The 21,676-nt window shown below is 36.5% G+C and overlaps 2 protein-coding genes across 2 annotated transcripts; one reads left to right on the forward strand and one right to left on the reverse strand.

The window, feature by feature from the left end:
* Positions 1-1,617: 1,617 nt before the first annotated feature.
* On the reverse strand, positions 1,618-8,202 carry tmem134 (transmembrane protein 134). The gene is made up of 8 exons (XM_032564107.1): positions 7,978-8,202; positions 7,400-7,645; positions 7,245-7,312; positions 5,934-6,020; positions 5,776-5,852; positions 4,763-4,807; positions 3,103-3,156; positions 1,618-1,988 (listed from the first exon to the last, which is right to left on the reverse strand). Exons 2-8 carry the CDS (start codon positions 7,607-7,609, stop codon positions 1,906-1,908), a joined length of 624 nt encoding a protein of 207 aa, XP_032419998.1. The 5' UTR covers positions 7,610-7,645; positions 7,978-8,202; the 3' UTR covers positions 1,618-1,905.
* Positions 8,203-11,405: 3,203 nt separating this feature from the next.
* On the forward strand, positions 11,406-21,098 carry serping1 (serpin peptidase inhibitor, clade G (C1 inhibitor), member 1). The gene is made up of 11 exons (XM_032562615.1): positions 11,406-11,540; positions 11,874-11,921; positions 12,671-12,779; positions 12,897-13,061; positions 14,330-14,635; positions 14,770-14,976; positions 15,861-16,004; positions 16,126-16,329; positions 16,410-16,549; positions 20,301-20,523; positions 20,662-21,098. Exons 2-11 carry the CDS (start codon positions 11,874-11,876, stop codon positions 20,907-20,909), a joined length of 1,794 nt encoding a protein of 597 aa, XP_032418506.1. The 5' UTR covers positions 11,406-11,540; the 3' UTR covers positions 20,910-21,098.
* The last annotated feature ends 578 nt before the right edge of the window (positions 21,099-21,676 follow it).

Raw genomic sequence — 21,676 nt, forward strand, 5'->3', positions numbered from 1 at the left:
GTCTAATACCAGTTTAGTTTTCAGTTGTTTTTATAGCATTCACTGTTATTTTTAGTTGTATCTAAAGAAATAGAAGCAATTTGTTTTCCATGCTTACTACCTAAATACATGACTAATCAGAAATATAAAATATTTTTTATATTAGCACTACAAATAATATTATATAATGTAATGATATTTACTAGGTATGCAAAAGTTTTATATGAGAGATCTGTCCACTCTGTTTTTAGAAGAAATAAGAAAGGCAGGGGTATAGAAGAACATTAAATTCATATGTAATATTTCCCTGTGACTCAGAAGTCTCACATGTGGCAACCATTGTGAATGTTTTCATAAATGTTTTTTGGCAAAAAAAAACAAAAAACCAAAAGCTTTGTTGTCGACTGGAAATCTGTTTGAGAATTGAAGGTACTTTTTACTGCAATTTATGAAACTGTGGCAGTTTGAATCCTTGATTGGGAAATTGTCAGCGCTGTGCAATTAATATTCAAATATGCTCATCTTGTGTGAGTCTGATGCTGTCACAAGCAACATGTATAAGTCTTTCAAAAGAAGAACTACGTTAGAATTACTATAGATTTACAATTTGATTTTCACATTTTTTTAATTACTTGATAAACATTAAATAGATAGAGTGTTTTTCAGCTTGCTAAAGCATAAATCTGGCAACACTTTATGAAAGTTTTAGGCTCATTTTGTTCTTGAGTAACTAGCCCATGATTGGTGTCGAAATAAACTAGAAATGCAGCGAGTTATCAGCAGTGATAGCTAATTTAACTTTACACACTGACAATAAAAAGCATTTGGTTGCTGCTGCCTATCTTAATTGAATCCCACACTGGATTCAGGAAAGAAATTAATCTTTCTAACAATCGAACCTGTTCACTTAAAACTTGGACATAAAATGGCTTTAAAACTATTTTGCAGAGAAATATAAGTCTGGACTTTCATGTAAATGACAAAGACAGCCTCCCACAGAAATGTCAAAGGACCAAATAGACATCTGAGATCATCTTGCTTGTGGGCTAAAAAAAAATAAATCTTTACCCATAAAATATGCACCAAATAAAGCACACAGTTCTGGTGAGAAGCTTATAAAGTTTACATTCCCTTATCTTCATTATCAGTTTTGAGATTTCAATCATAAATTAGAAATGTTATTTTATTCCACAATGAAATCATCTTATAAGTGAAAGAATTCAAAGCGAGAATTGATTTAGGGTTTTCAAAAATTTAGAAATTTAATCATCTATATACCAGCTCAAAAATTCACATACACCCACTAATATTTGTTTAAAAGATCCATAGTAAGCTGGCTCCAAAACATCTTCCGTAGCCATCAGAAAGCTGTTTTCTTTGCCTATTTAATAAAAAGGCAAAATAAGCCAAGAAACCAATATTTTCTTTATGTTTTAAAATACCTAATCCCTGTGCCATTGCACTTAATTACAAATAATGTATGGACTAATTTGTTTAACATTACAAGGGTCGTTATCAGCAGCTGGTGTGAATTTAATATCAATAGAAATAATTCATTCGTCGTCCAAACATAAAAAAAAAATGGTTAAGGAATCCTCATTATGAGTCTCATTGAAAACCAAATCCCTCTGCAACAAATTAAAATATATACACTTTTTTATTTTTTATTCACAGACATTATTCACACAACACTAAAAACCACAGGCAAGACCAATCTCCTTTTAGTGTGTACACAGAGCAACGTTAGTTCATGTAGGGGAAATGTAGTCAAGGCACAGAGTGGTTCAAGTAGCAGTGGTCATTACAATGATAAAAAAAAACAACAACAATGTGACAGTATATTATGCTACAGAAGTTACAATGAAAACAACAGTTCATTGAAATAGAACACCAGGAATGGAGTGAAATGTAATGCGTAGTGAAATCTCATTTTTCAAAGTAAGGCAAGTAGAAAAATTTGAAGCCTCTTCGACCCTGGACAGCACAGGTGATGTAGATCACGTGATACGCTGCAGGAAAAAAAATGGAAATGACAGTTATTGAAAGAAAAAGAGAGGGTTTCACAGGACTCTGGATCAATTCACCCCTTTGTCAGTTTTTATCCTCATTTCACTCCCACATGTTACCATTTTCTCCCTTCTATATGTAAACAAGCCACAATGAACCCATGTGCTAAAAACACGGGTATAAATCTCTTTTTTGTGTGTGAATTATACAGAAAAATAATCGTAAAATGTTCAAATATCATTCATAAAAAAATTTAAATGTACTTTATTTTTGGGGATCATTTTATCACACCCTCTTTCCATTTGGTAGATCAATTTACTCTTTAAGACAATTATGAAAATAAGACTTAGCTGAATTATGACTCATTACTGGGTTAACTTACTCAGTAAGATACTTTGCAAATTCAGAAAAAAATATTTTTTCACATACCGTATCTTGGTGTAATTTATTCCAGCCATTTGAAGTAGCTGCTTTTTTATCCTTTTACTCAAACTTTTTCAAAGTAGCCTGGTTTTAACCAGCTGTTTAAATATTTAACAAGATCTGGCTTGAAAAACATTGATTTTCTCTCCCAGAAGAGTATTAAGTGGATCAAATAATGATAATATATTTATTCTAAATCTTTGAACAAACACCAGTGAACTGTTTCCCCCCCGCCAGATTTGTGGAAATGGCTCAGTGTCAAGCAATGGACGCTTCCCAACAGGCCTCTATGCAGTTCCACATGACAAGTATTATCACAGCATAGAAACACTCAAGGTGCTGAGCCAGAAGTACAAAACATGGAATGGATAACTGAAAAAATAGAAATAAAAATGTTTTTAAAAATGGCATAAAATAAAGCAAAAGCACATGTATAAATTTAGGATGAAACTAAAGGCTTTAAGACTAATGAAAAAATTCAGATATAAGAAAATATACAACGTTTTAAAAGTCCTGAGAAATCCTGATTTACAAAATAACTCTCATCGCCCCCTGCTGGTAGATATATATATTCTAAATCTGGAAAAAGAGTGTTACAAAACGTCTAAAACTAACAAAAGGTACCAGCATATCTTTAAAAAAAACAATGTTAAAATTAAAATGCACATTTGATGAAAGGGAAAATCTACTCACCTCCAGGGATAAAAAGAAGAAATCCAGGTACAAAGAAAATAGCACTTGAAACACCTGTAGGGACACTTTGATTAGTGACAGATCTGCTTATCAGTGCAACCAAACATTAATTTAATTCATTAATATTATCAAAGGTTTATGTTAAGTTGTTATTTTGCACTAAAAAAAGTTTCTGAAAATAACTCCTTTCCTCTGGGGTTCAATCGGTTGATTCTGATAAGAAGATCTAAATGTTAAATAATGTCTTCCTATCTGTTAATGTGACCAGACAATTCAGACTTGCTCTGTGATAAGAGCGATACTTAAATGTGGCACAGAGATCTGATACAATCTAAGGCAAAGAGAACGTCTTACAGGTGATTTAAGCTGCAGTTCACAGAACTGAAGCAAACCGAGTCGCTCTTCTTCTCTTCCCACAGCTTTTCTATGTGATTTCAGGTCTGAGGACTGACAGCCCTGGGAGAACATCGACTCTGTCTGATGAACATTTTCTGTTGTTATTTGGATAGATGTTTTAGATCACTATTATACTGAAGACCAGCAGTCTGATCAAAGCACACATTGCCAGTTGAAGTCCCAGTTGATCGTATCAGGAGGTCCTACTGTCCTCCATAACAGTAGTACAGAAAAAAAGCCTTCTCTCCCCGGCCAGCCCATCATTTTGCTCAATGTATTTATTGGTAAGATAAACCAGGTGTTCCTCCTGCCTTGTTTGTCAAAGTTTCGGTTGCGTAAAACTTTGAACCAATCCTCTGACTGTAGATATGGGCCGGGTTGGATGAGCTGCTGTTTTATTGCAGTCAAACTTCTGATAATCAATGCACATATTTTCCGCCTAGGCAAATATGTTTTCCTGTTTTTCCCATATAGAAGAGCGACTTTGTCCTGTAATATCTAATTCTCAGGACAATACAGAACATCATGGAACACTAAAAGTATAAAATGACAAACTCAGTCAACTGACTGTCATTGTTAGAAATGTCAACTGATGCAGTAAAAGAAAAAAAAAAACTTTATTCCAAGGCTTTTTACAAAAACATAAATAGTGCAGTGAAGCTAGCACCCTACTGCTGCTCTGTACCATCAGAAACAACATGTGAAAATCCATTCTGGAAACTCATAGCCTCCATTTCACACAAACCCCACAAGCCCCTGACCTTTGGTTTCTCCTCCAGCCCTGTGACTTCAGTGCAGTTATAAAAGCAGAGCAGCAGGGGATGTTAGCCTTCATAAAGAGGTTAAGAAACATCTCTATAGCAACATCTGAACTTGGGCTTTGAACTCTTGAAACCCCTTTACCACCAACCAAGCAGAGCATGTTATGGCCTCATAAAGACAAGACTGTACATGCATTTGCTAGAGATACATTATCAGGCAGCCAGCGCCAATGTAGGCCAATTTTCAACTACTGATCATCAATAAAAACATTATTAGTCAATTTCAAAAATATCTTGTAAAAGAACAGATTTCAGGTATTTTTTGTACCTTGTATGATGCAGTAAAACATGTATTTATTTGCAATTCAGTCAGTTGGTCATGAAATGTGTATAATCAGTTTATCTATCTGGGATTTTCCACTAAATACACAATGATTAACAGATTGATTACACAACTTCAGGAAACAAAAATTATAAACTGCTGCAGCTCAGAGGTTTCTTACCTGCATTTGGATTTAGCTGTATAACAATCCCTGTGAAAATGAGAGCTGAAAAGAAGCATAAAAATGAAAGAAGAGTGAGAAGGAAAGACAGATCAATACTATCAATAACTCAAATTTACAATTTCTAATTTATCTTAGAGGTGAAGTGAAAAACAGAGAAGGCTGATATTTAGCTGATCAGTACGGACAAAGTCCAATGCGTGGAGATGTCACTGACACAACACTATGCAAACTGTGCGGTGGAGCTGTTCCTGTTAAAATAATAACACATTTAAAGCCTTCTAAAGCGCCACTGATGTTGTGCAAACTTTGCAGTTCCAGTTTTTGCCCTGATGTCCCAGCTAAAATTTGGTGGTGGCAGCATCAGGCTGTGGGAATGCTTTTCTTCAGCAGAGTCAGGGAGCCTGGTCAGAGCCGACGGGAAGATGAATGAAGCTAATACAGGAAAACGCAAGAAGAAAAGCTACGAGAGATTACTTTAGACCAAGGCAGAGGTTTCCTGTCTAGCAGTCTAATGAGGCTAATCCTTCAGTCAGAACTACAGTGAAAAAAAAAACAACATACTTTTGAGTTTGGTGATGTGAGTATTTTCCAGCATGATAGAGAGTCATGTCACAAGGCTACAGTCGTAACAAAGCAGCTAAAAGCTCAGGGCACTGAAATCTTGGATCTGTGACCATATGACTCTGCACATCCAATTCGATTGGATGTGCCCTGTCTTTATATCCAGCATGTGAGAGTTCAGGATTATGAACAAAACTGTATTAAGTAGGAAAAAGGGTCAATGTTGTAAACACTGACTATTCACATGCATTTTAAATATTTGCTAAAGAAAGCCTTTAAAATGTGTTACTATTTTAAAGAAATATATAAGAAAATTGAAGGAACAGAAGGTGCTAAAAGGTTTTGGCAAATTGAAGACATTTTAAGGTTTACAAAGTCCTGCACAAACTAATAATTGCGTATTTTAACTATAATGAGTAAAACCAACACCTTATTTGCTTAAAACTTACCAACTCCAGTAATGAGGAGGAGGAATGAAGCAAGGACAACTCGTCTGTTTTTCTTCACCAGCGGATGGGAGACCCACCTGAGAAACATGCCTCTCTCTATTATTTCTGTTTGTTTGTGTTTCTCTGTGTGAAGGCAGGCGGTTGAGGACCGAACTTACCCGCAGCAGTGTGCCGAGAGCTGCGTGACCGAGCTCAGGGTGCTGAAGGACCACTGAGAGCTGCAGTACGACAGAGTTGCCGGATCACTTTGGAGAGGAAGGATGTATAAGTTCAGAACACAGAAAATTCAAAGCTTTTTTCTCTGACAAATTAAGTTGGACAGAACCGAGATTTTGAACTGAGACTGCCGAAAAAAATAAATATGCTGTAAACTGATGCACATTGATTTTTTTGTTGTGTAAAAGAACAGGCTGACAAGTTATAATTTGTCTTGAAACAGAGTAAAGGAGTATGCTGTCAATTCTTTTTAATTGGGGTTTTAACTATCTTGTAGGATTTCACTGTGCACTGTGTTTACAGTGATGGCTGTTATATTTTGCTATAAATATTTAACATTTAAGACTATTTCATCTTCAATTCATTCAGAAATTTAAAAAAAATCTTCAAGCAATTCATACTTCTTAAAGAGGATTTCTACAAACATATATTTAAGTAGTCAAGTCATAAATGTAGACAGTGATCCTACATATGTTTCACTTCAAAGTTTTATACTGCTTAAGACTCAAATGTCAATATATTCTGATCCAGCAGTACTCTAATCAACACATACAGTATTCATTGTTAGTTATTGTCTAGTTAAGTCAGTTTTACTTAAAAAATCTCCAGCGCTTAGGTTTGTCAACTATAGACTGATTTATTACACGGTAAATACAGGTAAGCAGAATTTTACTACTTCCTGTAAAAGTAAAAAATTGAATGTTTCAGTGCTTTATTTGATTCCTATGCCTGACCTAGCCTTTAATACTCAATAAAAATCTGATGTAAGAACGTCTAGATGTAAAAAAAAAGGAGCCAATTAGGTATTTGTTTTAAAATGTGTGAATGACTTATCTGCTGACAGACTGACAGCCAGTCCAGGGTGTACAGTACCCCACCGGTTGCCCAATGAGTGCTGGGAATAGGCACTACCTCAGCCCTAATGTATATTTTGGGGCAAAAAGGAATATCTTAATGATTTCAGTGGATTTCATAGAACCCTGAAAAAACAATCCAAAAATTCAAGTTCAGGTGTGCCAATTGAGAGAAAATTGGTGTAAATTAAACATAAATCAATTTAAGAAGTACTTAACCTTTAGAAATGAGTATATCTGATTGTTAACAATAAAATCTTAAAGCTCAATCATTCTTTCCAAAGTGTCCTTTATTTCCAGAGCTGGAAAATGATAAAAGCTCTGTGAAAGTACTTTAAGGACCTGATTTGTAGAAAACTTTATAAGATATTACAGAAACTCCCCCAACCTCGGCCCTACCTGATTTTGAAGAAGTTATTGAAGGAAGAATTGCCATTGTTGCCCATTGCGTCTTCATTTTCCAGATTCTATGGGAATCAGCAGATATAAGGGAATAAGCCAGGCTACATAAAAAAAAAAAGGATGAAGGTGGATGGTGAGTTTTGTTTTTGTACCTGATACTTCATATTGCTGTGATCAGGTGAGCTTGTGCCTGCAGCTGAAGGGTGGGTCTGCGGTTTGGAGAAAGACAGGGGCCCAAACGTCATCTCTCCGTCTCTGTCCCTGTCTCTGCTCTTCCAGCCCTCCGGGTCTCCATCACTCACAGCCTCCTCCTCATCTCCATCCAACACGAAGGCATCATCAATGGTGAACTGCGCTGCCATGCTCTCAGTCCCTGAGCTGCTGGGATCTGATGCTCACTGCAGAATCAGGGGCAGAAATCACTCTCATACCACCGGTTTTCTAACACACAAGTGCCTGAACTTCTGCTTTTCTTCGCGTTAACCCTGTAATACAAACTCCTTAGCGCAACAGTAACAAGTTTAGCTTCATTATATAAACACATCCACCTTCTACGTTATGAAAACAATAAATACAACCTTAAAAAAAAGGACGCCAGACTCGTTTTGTCAATATATCTGAGCAGACATGTCCTACGTTTCCCTCGTCCAACGCTAACTCTGGGAGGTCTGTTTCTGCCATTGTTTGTCCTCTTTCCGCTCGCCGATCAGATGACCACAGCAAAACTTACTGTCTTTGGAAAATCTTCTCTCCAAGGAGGAAAAAACTTCACTCAAAGTCGTTTGTAGAAGCGTTACATACTGTTACAATCTAATGAGAACCCGAATGAAACTTTGTTTTGGATGTATTTAAAAGGAATCTTTGCTCAGTTGTCTTAGACAATAAAGGAGCTTCTTCAAAAGTTTTGGAACTCGTTTTTTTAACGCTCGGCCCTCGATTGGACACGACTGATTCCGCCCAAGCAGCAAAACCGTCAGGCCGCTTAATCATCTGTCGATTTATCCACCCATCCACACCCGAAACGTCGATAACCAGATGTTTTCCACCTAATAATTTTAACTGATTATTGTTGATCAAGCCGTAAGCTGTTTCGTTTTTACGTTGTAAACGTAAAAACAAAACATACCACGGATGTATGTGATTGTGAACGACGAGAAGTTAAACAAATAAAAATAAAAAACACTACGAAATTAATCGATGGACAATGAAAAGATCTGTTACCGCCACTCGGACATCAGAATCAATGTCATCAAAAGCTCTACCGTGAAAAAATGTTCATTTTTAATTTTTGCTTTTGTTGTCACACTTATTTGTTTGAGATTATCAAACATTTTTAATATCAAGCACGAGGAGTTAGAAAAAGCAGCCTTCAAACAACGCATGTGTTCACTAAAACAGCTAAATATATCCAAACCAAGTTTAATTCTGCTTCACCATTTCCTGATTATAGACTGAACTGACTGACTGAAAATCAGTCAAGTAGTAAGAAAAATAAAAAATAACATCACACAGTGCTGATATCTACATAAAACTGAGAACAGATAGGAACGATGGACATCTGGGAAAGGGTACAAAGTAAATTCTAAAGTTTTGGTATTTCTGCAAACTTGAGAGCCATTATTTACAAACTGACAAATTATTTATCTTTCCCAGAGGAGCCGGCCATACCAACACTACTACAGGTGCACTATGACAGCTTGTCCAGCTTACAAAAATACCATGGCAGAGTTCGAATGCAAACATCACTGCAAATCAAAAACAACACAAATGTTCATCTCACATATGCCAGTTATGCCCAAAACATTGGGAAAGTATTCTGGGCACTAATAAGAAAAATCTGGAACTTAGAAAGTGTGCATCCTGCAACTTACCCAGCGTTTCAGAAAAAGTAAAATTATACTCACATTTAAAGCCACCTTTAAAATAAAAACAAAGACATGGGAAAATGTTACCATCTGTCATCAACTGGAGCTCACTGAGGGTTTGAAAAATTTGGATACCTTTGGTCACATATCAAGACTGTAAAAAAAAAAAAAAAGAAAAACAGCAAATAATGGTGTGTCTATACCTGAACCTTTATTTATTTGACCTGTTGGGGTTCATACTGTGAACAAAACAACAGCTGCATATTTCAACTTGTTACAATGTAATGTTATTACAAAGTCTGCAAAACCTTTAAAGTATGTTGCTCATAATTGGGGATAGGCAGGAAGAATTTCAGATTTTTTAAGGAGGTTTTTCAAGGTAAGTGAAAAGGTGAAAATTAGGTTTATGCATAATTTACAGCAATCACTAATCACGGCCAATACTGTCTAATTGCAGCTTGTCTGCTGCATTTCTGATTACTTTTTCCGCCCACTGTCTTACATAAAGTATCAGCATGGAGCCTAGTGAACGGCATGAATCTTAGTGGATTAAGAAGGTAGACTTTTCATCTCCTGGTTGCGTACTGATGAATATCTGAAAGAAAATAAATGTAGGTAAGAGATGGTTGTGTTAGTTGAACTACTAAAAAAAGATATATTTAAATTATATGTAAACTTGTTGCCTACTTCCATCTAACCATCTATTTTTGTATCTACTTGACCTTTTATTAGAGCTGAGGATGTATTTGGAGTCAGTCCCAGCAATCAATTGGCAAGAGTCAGTTTCACTCAGAAAAAGATGTAATACCATTATGGAGATATGTGAAACTCCAATCAGTAATCACAAATCAACTTACCACTGTTTTGGTTTGTTGGAGGAAACTGTGGAACGAAGAAAAGTCTGATGCGAAAATATTCATCTTATAAATTCAACTTTTAAACTTTTGTGTTTTGTTTTTTTTATTACATTTTGTGGCAGCAGAATGGAAAAGAAGGGGAAATGAGATGCAGTAAAGGTTCCCAGAAACAGAACCGAACCCCACTAGGCTGCATCAGGGCCACCAGCTCTTCTACTGCTGGCTGCCCCAGATTTAATTTGGATTTTTATCTTATAGACCAAGAAAAATTGGTACATATTTGTGAAGTTATGAGGGATTTACCCCCTCATTAACAGGTAATGTATTTTGTACTTTCTATATTCTAATTGATTTAACTAGTAAATGTTTTGGTTTTGCTTGGGAGAAAGTTTAAACCTGATTTATTTAAGATTTTGTTTTACTCATTTTCTCCTTCTGTTTGAGGTCACTTGGTCATGTGTTGCCATGGAAGCGCGCCCATGACCAGAGCTGACAAGGACCTTATGTTTTCAATCAGCCTTACTGGGAAAATCCACACTGTTTGAGGGGGAGAGGAGATGTTTTTAGATTTTGTTTGGGCCCAGATTGTGTTTCAGTTTTAGTTTTGAAGTTGTTCAAGTTAATTGTAATTATGTAAATATTTTTCTAGAAATATAGTTTAGTACACATGTGCATTTTCAATCTGGAAATGTAAATGCTGTCTCCACCCCTTAATTAGAGCTGGTATGAGCTAAAGATTTAAAAGTTGGGTGGCTCAGATCAGGAGGAGACTCTTTCTCCTGCTGATGGTTGAGAAAGGTGGGACTCATGTCTTGCTGTGAAACTGTAACAAAGTGTTTTTGAAGAAGTGCATATATACAGTATATATATATATAAAGATTCAGAGCCCTGCAATGTTTGGATCCTGTCTGGTTTTTGCATTTTTGTTGGGTCAATTTTAATATTGAGTTTAATATTAAACCAGTTGATATTGATTTGTACATAGCAGCTCAAATGTCTTCTAAACACTGACAAACTTTTTCTGACTTTTTAGCTTCCTATGGCTTTTTGCACATTATCCTCTTTGTCTACTCAATATTTATTTTCTTTAACATTATACTCCATTACACAAATCTTACTTTTTTAAACATTTGTTTTGTGTGTGCGTGTGTGGGTGGGCGTGTGTGTGTGTATCAGGATGTTGTTGCCAACATCTGGAATGAGTTCCAATTCAATGGTGATACAAATATATTTAATGAAAATAACACGGTGACACATTCCATTCTCATTTAATCCACTGTATCTCTGTAAGACTAAACTAACTATAATAAAAGTAAAATACAGGCAGGTATTTAAACAAATCTCCTTAATATTTGTTACCATCAAGTGAAATCATGTGATTTCCAGAAAGTCAGACGGCGGTATGCAAACAAACATCTCTAAACCAACAAAGACAAACTATTGTCAACTGCAGTTCAGAGGGGCAGAAAAATCAGAGGTGGAGAAGGAAACGAGCAGTGAGCTCACAAAAAGGCAGTGCTGATAAAAGTTTGTGCTATTCCTGCATCTGGACATTTGGAGAAACAGAAGCTGTGAGTTTTCGCCCTTTTTTCTACTTTTTTCTCTGAATAATGAATAAAAATTATGTAATTAAAACCACAGGTTTTTATAGATGATGTCCAAAAGTGCCATGCCTGCTGCAAAAATTACCTGGGCATTTAAATGTTTGTGTTAATTAAACTTCAGTGTTGATTAGACTCTGTTATAATTACAAAACAATGTTTGGGCAAGATAATTTTTAAAAACATTTTATTTGTGAAGGTTCTCAGTGCTTTGCTGGTTGCAAAACACATATTGATCTTTTTCCAGGCGTAGTGCCATAGTAATGTTGAAATCACTGACTTCTAATCTAATTCTCTTTGCAGATGAAGCAGCAGGCCATAGTTTGCCTCTTGATGTGGCTCACTTTTGAGGTAAAACTAAAGATATTTGAACCTGTTACTGTGGATATGACAGTAATTTGCTAAATTACTCATACCCCTAACTATTTTACATAAGGTCACATTACAATAACACACCAGACTGTAAGAACTGAACCTCTATCCAAGACTAGAATATTTTATAGTCTCAAACAGGTGTAGTCTGGCTATCAAGTAAATCCCATATCATTTTGGGATTTACCACCATGTTTCATTATGCTGACATTGTGTTCAAAATAGTGTGCAGCGCCATTACTACAACACAACACAGGGTGTTGCATATGGGACAAAAAATTTAAAAAAATTATTCAGGTCTCACCTCATTAACTAGCATACTTAATGAGAGTCAGTGCACAGTACACATTCTTGATGAACAAATATGAGAATTATGCCATCCACTGTGCCAGTCTAAACAGCAAAAACAAAAAAAAAAGCCAAAAAACCCTCATAGGACTGCAAAAAAAAAAAAAAAAAAGCAGTAATAATTATTTTCCATAATATTGTTATCAATGAATAATTACTGGGATTTTTTTGAAATGCCATGCTAATAATGTAACATTACATTATTTCCCAGTTTTAATTTGTATTTTTTAAGGGTATTACATTATAAGTCAATATTATATTACAGATTTCTAATGGGGTCTGAATACTTCAGCAAGGCAATGGAGTTGGAGTCAGTCCTTGAAATCCTAAATGTTTTTTCTTTTATTTGCACAGTTTGATCTTTTGTTCTTTTGCTTCAGCCTGCTTCATGCATGCATATCCGGACTCCTCAAGGCTCCATGGTGGAACTGCCCTGTTACTCATCAGAAAGTGACATACCTGGAGCAAAAATTACCTGGACATTTAATGGTGCTGTTATTATTTCTGATTTCCAGTATCACTGAAATATTCATTACTTAACACTCATATACTATCTGCTCTATGTTTTATCTGTGGGGGCGTGTGTGTGTGTGTGTGTAATTACAGGACAAAACATTAGTGACACTGCCCTGTCACCTGGCTCAGCAAAACATGTGAAGAATGGTTTTTACATCTCTATATCTGCTGTATCTACTGCCAGCGAGGGCGAGTATGTGTGTGTGGCAGTGTGGGAACAAGGAGAGGTGACGACTACGTACAGCCTCACAGTTGGTGAGAAATATTTTACCAAAGATAAAAAGGGAGGATTTATCTCTTCAGACTGCAGTATGATATAACACTAAACATTTTTAAAAAATCCAATTTGAGTATAATACTCGTTTTTAACAAGGTTGTTGGTTGCACAAGTAATTGTATAACGTACAAATCCTTTAAAATGAGAACCATTTTAGCTATGCTTTATTTTCAAAGACGTTTAGAGTTGCCTTTCTTTTCACATGGGTTAAAAATATGACGATGCAGAAGCCCAGTTAAGCCACAACCTAGTAAACTGGACACTACACATACTTAACTGCCTCTTGAAACAGAAGTAAAAAAACAATATCTCCAAAACTCACTAGCAGCAAAAAGCAACATTTTGGGGTTACCAATTCCTCAGAATAGCCATTAGGTCTTGTTTCCTCTGAGTGGTACGGCACACCTGTTTGGTGTGTTATTTTGTCTGTTCCAATTGTAAAAGTAGAGCATGCAACCAACTGGTACAGCACCATTCCTGGGCCATCTTTAGTTTTAGGTTCAAAGGACAATGTTACGGTATGTGGAGCAATGGTGTCACTGAACACAGTCCATCGATTAAGGCATATTAGAGCTGTTGGACAGCAGTGCTGTAGGAGTGACAGAGGAGATCAAGGTAAAAGTGGGACTGCATTAGATAGATTCTAAGCCCCCTGTTGTTTGCTTTAAAGACAAACAGTCTAACAAATGAGGTTATACAGATGGCACTGGTGCCACCGGCAAATTGCTCCAGGACAGCTGTGGTTTACCACCATCAGTGTGTGAATGGGGGTGAACTAAAAGTAGTGGGAAGCACTTTGATAAAACATTATACAAGTACAGACCATTTGCCATTTTGAGAGAAAAGTTTGGACCTGCCACAACATTCCATATTTTCTCTGTTTATTAATGAAAGCTCTCGTTCACTGAGGTTTGGTGGAATCCCAGTGATCAGATCTGTGTGTGGCTAGTGAAAATTAATTTACCATTCTAAAAACCTGTGGTTGATCACAGTTAGCTCATAATTTAACAACGGGAACAAATCCTTTTTCTTGCAGGGCCCGGTTGGTTTGAGTTGAATTTTTTTTTTTTTTTGCATATTAAATTGTCATTTGAGAACCGCCTTTTACATTTACTCAGATTATCTTATTTAAAAATTTGCCTGATCATTTGACCCATTTAAAAAGGCAAAACAAAATGTGCAGGTGATGAATATATGGAACCTAAAAAAGCTGATTAGTTTGTGTCTTTTTGTCTTTCATCTTCAGAGTCTTTTCACACCACTGTTAAGGTGACTGAGGCCTTGAATGCGTACCTCCCATGTTACTTACCATCTTCCAGCGAAAATGGTAACATCTCTAATGCACAGTGGTTCAAAGAAAGCGGTGTGGGTAAAAAAACGAGACTAAACACAGAGGAGGACGACTCCAGAGATGCAAAAATTGAACTGCTTTTACCAAATGAACAAGATCAGACCATCATGATCAAAAAAATTGACATGGGGGATGCTGGGGTTTACATCTGTGAATCTGCTGAAGGGGAAAGGCTAAACTCGTTACGACTTGAAGTTGAAGGTATTTTTGATAAATATCTCTGTTAAACTTTCCCTGCATGACAAGGGCATTTTTGTTCATATAAAAATGTTTTATCTAATAGCATCTGAATTGATATTTCATTATCCATAGTGTATGTTTAAACTTTGTTTCAGCTCTTCCCAAATATTCGTGCAAAGACCTAATCGAAGAGCTGGAGCCCTGCCAGGAGGAAAACAGCCGAACAGCTGAACCCATACTGCGAGAATCTCTGACAGAATTTTCAATGAAGCTCTATTCCTACCTGAAACAAGATGAGTCTTTGAGCAACATACTCTTCTCTCCAGTCAGCATCAGCGCCATACTCTCTCACCTGTTGTTAGGTACAAATACATCAAGAACCTTTTTTGATTATAACACTTTAAAAAAGTCTCAGACGTAATGTCTGGCAACTTTTTTATTCAGATTGCTTTTTTAGTTCAGTTAGTAATAGTCAGCGGCCTTTCTCAGATGTTGTAAATTTGCTGATTCATCCTTTCCTATTACATTATCTGAAAGTTCCATCCACCCATCCATCCATAATACAAACTTTCTATTCTTACAAACATTATGTTAGGTCTAAATTACCTAAACACAGACACAAAGAAGAGACAAGAGTCAGAATTTAGTTTTACCTGCAGGGAGAGCACAGTTGAAACCCAGTTACAGATTTCTGCCTATGCTCTGAAGCTTCAACTGAGTCTTACCCTGCTTTTATTAGAATTAGGAACACCCTAGTTACATGACAGTGTGCAGCCCTGAAGGGAGGGGGAGCAGAAAACAGCTGCACACTCACATGAACACAACTCATTCATACAATCTTCAAAAGCATATTTCATAAGATAAGACTATAGGTTTGCAGTTCCTCTGGGCAATCAACGCCGGAATGTCTCGTTCATGGTATCCTCCTGTTTCACTCCTCAGCAGGCCGCTTCCAGAGTTTCTGCAAACACTTCAAAACACTCAAAGCACTTCAAAACACTCAAAGCACATCATTAAAATGTAAATGCATCCAAATAAAATGGATGATATTATAAAATAAAGGTAAAGCAAATAAATGATAATTAACTATAAAATCCTTCCAACACATTAGTAGCCAAATCACTTCTACAAAATCACTCCTAACCCTTAACTGTCATGGTACTTTCAACTTTTTGAATTTAATTGTCAGATATTTTATGTAACTCTCCATGTTACTTTTACAAGGATTATTTTTTTTTACCCACAGGTGCAAGTGGCAACACCCGCATAGCTCTGGAGAGAGCTATCTGTGTGCCTCACAACTTCAACTGCATTCATTTCCAAATGAAGAAGCAGAAAGAGAGGATGGGGCAGTCCTTGCAGATGGCTTCCCAGATTTACTATAACTCAAGTACTGTATCAGCAGAATTCAATGCAAAAACAGAATTTTTTTCCCCCCACTCATTTGCGTTGGTCCATCACAGAAAACACTTTACAGATCATTGTGGGTTTTTTTTATTTCCTTTTCTCAGAAATGAATCTGAGTGAGTCCTTTCGTAGACAGTCTGTTGAGCACTACGGGGCAGAACCTACAAAACTGCTGGCATCCAGTGAGGAAAACATGAGAATGATTAACGGCTGGGTGGCAAACAAGACCAACAACAAGATTACAAGTATAATTGATGATTTATCACCTAACACTCAGCTGATCCTCCTCAACGCCGTGTCGTTCAGTGGTCAGTAAATATCCATCTCTGTGTACCAAAGACTACAGATTTGAACGCTTGCTTATCGTCTGTGTGTTCATGTGTTGCAGGTCAGTGGAAGTTTAAATTTAGTGAGAAGCCAAAGAAAGGATTTTTTGTGAAATTCGGTGGGGATATGATAAGGGTGCCACTCATCCATCATTCGAAATACATGGTATCTATGACGTATGTTTCTGAACTACAGGCACAGGTAAGAACCGGCCAACTTTAACCACTCACTTTATTTCTGTACTTGCTTGATCTGATTCTTGGTTGCAGGGTTAGGAGCTGGTCCCAACAACTGAGGTTGGAGCACAAAGTATATACAGAACCATAACTTTAGAATAACCAGTTGTATGATTTTGTATAAGTGGAGTAGTTTGGAATAACCAGAGAAAACACACTCAGCCACAACAAAAACATTCCAACTTGGCATGCGTAACGTTTCTTTCAGTGTAAAGCATAATATATGCTGCGGTTCTTGAAAGATGACTAAGTCAGAGCCTCTCCAAAATTGAAGCCCTTGTGGATTTTTTCCAGCTGTGCAGTGACAACACATTACTGCTACTGCAGCTGCCACTTTTTCTTGTCTGGCAGCTGTTATTTTAGTCAATCTATTAACAATAGCTGTATTTAGTTTAGTATTTGATTCACTTTTGGATGCCCAGAATGAGCTAGGAAGTGCCACTAGTGAAATAATGTGGACCTGTTAACCCTGCTTTTTAATGTTGAATAAGGGAAAGACGATGAATATATTTGTATGACTTTTAAAATATTCCTGTCCCACAGTCAAAATTAGGAAAACACCTACACTAAAAATAAAACACTGGGAGAAAAAGAAAAAATAGATTATATAAATAGATAATATAAAAATATATTAAATTTTTTCGGAGACAAAAAAAAGATCTAGGTCATCCTAAAGCTTTTCATTTAGTGCTGATTATCCTCCTTTCATTACTGTTCACAGTGTCACATATTTGGAGCCTGCCATAGCAAACCGTAGGAGAACACTGAAATACCTTGCAAAGCAAAGAAAATGCAAAGCAAGGCATTTCAATGTCTCCATGCAATGCATGGAAGGCACCTATTACTCTACACCTCAAAATAACTGCCGCTTCCTTTAACCGTTAATGTGGCTCGTTCCACTGCACCCCCACAATATCAAGACATGCGACTGAATCTCAGCATGTGGGCTATTACTTCTGTTGGCATTTCAAGTATCCATGGCGACGTAATTAGCGGAAAAAAACGAGCTAAATTCAATTAAAACTAATTCTAACCTACACTGTTTTGTGTCAGTTAAACTCAAAACAGAGATAGAATTCTGTCTCCTCCTTTGTGTCTCACTCACACATGACAGTTTTCAGAGAGGATTAATTATATAGCACTGAGCGCTGAGGCGGGCAGAGATGTAGAGAACTACAGAAATGGCAGAACACTCTGTTCCTACAGAGGAGGGCAGAGCTTCCAGTTAGAACTACAGAGAAACCATCTTGGCGGAAAACTTACCACAGACAAGTATATATGTTTTATAATATATTTACCACCAATGACAAAAAAAATATATTTATATATTTTTGCTTTTCTGCAAAATTCACCAACTGCACAATTCTTATTAAGTAGTATAAGATAAGTAGTACTTCAAAAGAGCAGAAGAAATGTGTTTTTTGAACAATAACAATATTTGTTGTTAATCTGTTGCTAAGAGATGAGCGCATTTTCTGGTAACCAAGTAACACAAAGTAAACATCTGATTTTTACTTTTGCGATATTTACCAACTGTAAATTTCTTGTGTCTAAGCAGGTAAGCGGTATTTCAAAAGAGTTTATGTTTTATAAACAATAATTAATTTGGTGTTAAGAGATGAGCGTTGTTTTTTTTCTGGTAACAAACTGCCACAAAGTATAAATAAGATTTTTACTTTTGTGTTGAAAGTCTGTTTTATAGTATATTCGTCACCAATGACAGAAAAAAAACCATTTTCACTTTTCTGAAAAATTCCCCAACTGCATAATTCTTGTTAAGTAGTTATGTAAGATAAGTAGTATTTCAAAAGAGCAGAAGAAATCTTATGTTTTTTGAACAATAACAATATCTGTTATTAATCTGTTGCTAAGAGATGAGCGTATTTTCTGGTAACCAAGTGCCACGAAGTAAACATTACTTTTCCAAAGTAAAAACCAGAAGGCAGTGCATAAACATTAACACAAATATTGCTAATGTAGTTACTGCCCACATTAGCAGTAGCTTTTTCTCTAAAATAAGCTTTTTAGCTATTTTGTTTATTTATTATCTATGTTTAGCACACTGAATGGAGAATGTCAATGTAAGACAACATGCTAGTTATACCCCACATGCCACTGACAGCATTTTGGCTAACGTTAGCATTTTGGCTAATTTTAGCTGATTTTAATATACTAAATGGAGTAGGTTCATGTTACTCAACATGCTTGTGACTCTTCACATTGAGTACATTGTAGCTTACTTTAGCATTGATGCTAATTTTTAGCATCAGAACTCTGGGTTCCAACAGACGAGCACATTTTGGTAGGCCCCGTTTAAATTTCTTCAGAAATGTTCTAGTTTCCACTATTATCTTTATTTCTACAATAGATCATTGTAAAATAGACAATAATAAATGATTAGCTATTTGCAGGTTTCTTTGCTTTATTGTCACAAAATTGATAAAGGTCAATGAAGGCATTGACGTTTGTCATACTTAGTTGGCTGAGATACATAAATGAATTAAATATCAGACAAAGATTACCAGAGTAAAATTTAAAATGCAGTTTCCAAATTATGACTGTATTTAATATGAGAAATAAACTATCTAAGCCAACCCAATTCTATGTGACTCCACAATCCACAGTGAGAGCAATTATCCACAAATGGAGAAAACATGAACAGTGGTGAACTTACTGCTTACCAAAAGTGAAACATTTTGAAATGTGTGGGTCTTGTTCTGACATAGACTTTTGGAACAAAAACATCATAACTATAGTCAAACGTGGTAGTGGTAGTGTAGCACTGTTTTGCTTCTGGACAAATTGTACGACTCAATGGAACCATACGTCCTGCCAATGATGAGAAAATCATGCTGAAGAATTTCCACTGATAAATGTGAGATCTTAAGCTTGGGAGCATTTGGATCATGCAGCAGAAGGATTTTTCAAAAGAGCACTAAGAGGACTACTTATGAATGGCTTAAAACCTGAAAAAAAATCTTAAGACGTTTTGGAGTGGCCTGATCAAAGTCCAATTTAAATCCTCCAAAGTGGCCGAATAAAAGCAATTGCAAAGATGAGTGGGCTGGAGTATCTCTACTCTATGTAAAACAACTGATTGTCAGTTTTTGCAAATACTATTTGCATTTGTTGCTGCCAGGGGTTGCATATGCAGTTATTAGTGAGCCCTCAAGTTTTGATATTGGATCAGGTTGGCTTCAGGTAGCTTGTTCCTTTAATAAATTAAATTATCATTTCAAAACAGTTTTATTTAGATCAACCTTGCCTGATGTTCGAATTTGACTTATGATGTGAAACCTTTGACAAAAAGGAGGAAGAAATACAGAAGAAAAAAAACAGGGTTAACACTTTCTCACTGTGTTGGCAAATTTTGGAAGTCCTCTTGTAGCCATTCCAAGAAATGGCAACAAAAAAAGATGATTCTGTCTTCCACTGAAAAACATGGGATGTGTTTGAAAGGAAAAAGTTAAAAGACGTCCGCATAGAGATATCTAGTGATCTCAATGTGGTTGGAATTGTTTAAATGGGCTAAGTAAGTAAGACATTCAATGTGTATTTAGATATCTGCTGGGCTTGGATTATGTCACGTGTCTGATGATGGTTGCCTCCTGATTAAGTCAACTGTTATTTGTGGTGTGCAGCTAAACTTTTATTGTCTTTTCTGACTTTGTTGTTGTAATTCTAGAGAGGACTTGACACATTTTGTTTGTCCATAGGTTGTGAGGTTTGCTCTCACAGGTGACAACAGTCTCTACATCCTCCTGCCATATGCCAACAAACTGTCTGACCTGCAGCAGACGGAGGACAAGATGACGGACGCAAATGTGCGTCGAATGATAGGTCTAGTAAACGCAGTCTCTCCCCAGAACATGGAAGTCACTCTACCCCAAGTCAAGCTGGATGTGGAGCCAAACATGAAAATGCTCATGAAGAAATTAGGTTTGCTACTCTTCATATTCAGATGTTATTCAGGCACCATCGCTTTTAGCCTACCTTAATCAGTGCCATGATGACACATTTCTTGTGAAATATGTTGCTTCATCTGCTCTTTGATATATCTTTCATCCCTCTAACCAGGCTTGTCAACACTTTTTGAGAAGTCCAGCCTGTGTGGCCTATCCTCAAACGACAGTCTGGTTTTGGATGATGCCAAGCACAAAGCCTTCCTCGCCCTGACTGAACAAGGAGTTGAGGCTGGCGCTGTCACCAGCTTGTCGTTCTCTCGCTCCTTCCCTACCTTCAGTGCTCTCCGGCCATTCATCTTGCTGCTGTGGAGTGACCAGGCCGATGTGCCACTCTTTATTGGCCGAGTGTTGGAACCATAAGAAGCAAAAATGGAGAGAGGCAAAGGAGCAGAAAACAAATGATTAATGGAGTCTGCTCATCAAAGAGTAAACCATGCAAGATAGCATCAGTATATTTCTGAAACCTGATGCAGTAAGCAGTACCTTTTAAGAAGTACAGTTAATGTTTATGTGGTACACTTATGACAAATAAATGAAAAATACACATAATTACTGCCTGACTTATATTGTTATAGGGATAATTCACACTAGACAATTTTAGTCATGGTTTTTGTCAACCACCATTGTTTCCCTCGAAGGTTCATACAAGAGCATATCAACACAATGTTTTTGGGACTAGCGATACGATGAAACACCCGTTGGCCTAGCTCAGTTAATCCAGAGTTATGCTAACTAAAAACACTCAGAGATTTCTAGAGATCAGGGTAATCTGGACAGCATATTGTAATGTAGCTTAAGTTACAATTTAGCTACTCTGTTATTTTACTTTTAGTCGAGTTTTGACAAGCACATTTTTTCAGTCTTCTAATCGACTAAACTTTTAGTAAAATAAAATATGAAGTAATTTCGAAATGATGGTTTAACCAGTCGTAAAAGAGTCACAACATACCCGTTTTGGTTTTCACCACTCTTGTACTAACTCACCATCTTGGAACAATTATACTAATCTAAGACAGGAAGGAATCTACTGAAGTGGGGTTTTTAGCAAAAACCCACTTAGAAATTTTTAAGTGTCCCCTTAGCCGGTTGAAAAAAAGGCCAATGTGACACTCAAAGCAGGACAGAAG

Source organism: Xiphophorus hellerii, chromosome 5 (genome assembly GCF_003331165.1).
Source record: "Xiphophorus hellerii strain 12219 chromosome 5, Xiphophorus_hellerii-4.1, whole genome shotgun sequence".
In the NCBI taxonomy this organism is placed as follows: Eukaryota; Metazoa; Chordata; class Actinopteri; order Cyprinodontiformes; family Poeciliidae; genus Xiphophorus; species Xiphophorus hellerii.

Excerpts from the sequence above, each read along its gene's own strand:
- tmem134 (XM_032564107.1), bottom strand. The coding sequence starts at position 7,609 with ATGGCAGCGCAGTTCACCATTGATGATGCCTTCGTGTTGGATGGAGAT. Across the intron at positions 6,021-7,244 it reads AATAACTTCTTCAAAATCAG|TGATCCGGCAACTCTGTCGT; the intron begins GTAGGGCCGAGG and ends TCCTCTCCAAAG. Across the intron at positions 4,808-5,775 it reads CCTCCTCATTACTGGAGTTG|CTCTCATTTTCACAGGGATT; the intron begins GTAAGTTTTAAG and ends GCTTCTTTTCAG.
- serping1 (XM_032562615.1), top strand. The coding sequence starts at position 11,874 with ATGAAGCAGCAGGCCATAGTTTGCCTCTTGATGTGGCTCACTTTTGAG. Across the intron at positions 12,780-12,896 it reads AATTACCTGGACATTTAATG|GACAAAACATTAGTGACACT; the intron begins GTGCTGTTATTA and ends GTGTAATTACAG. Across the intron at positions 14,636-14,769 it reads GTTACGACTTGAAGTTGAAG|CTCTTCCCAAATATTCGTGC; the intron begins GTATTTTTGATA and ends ACTTTGTTTCAG.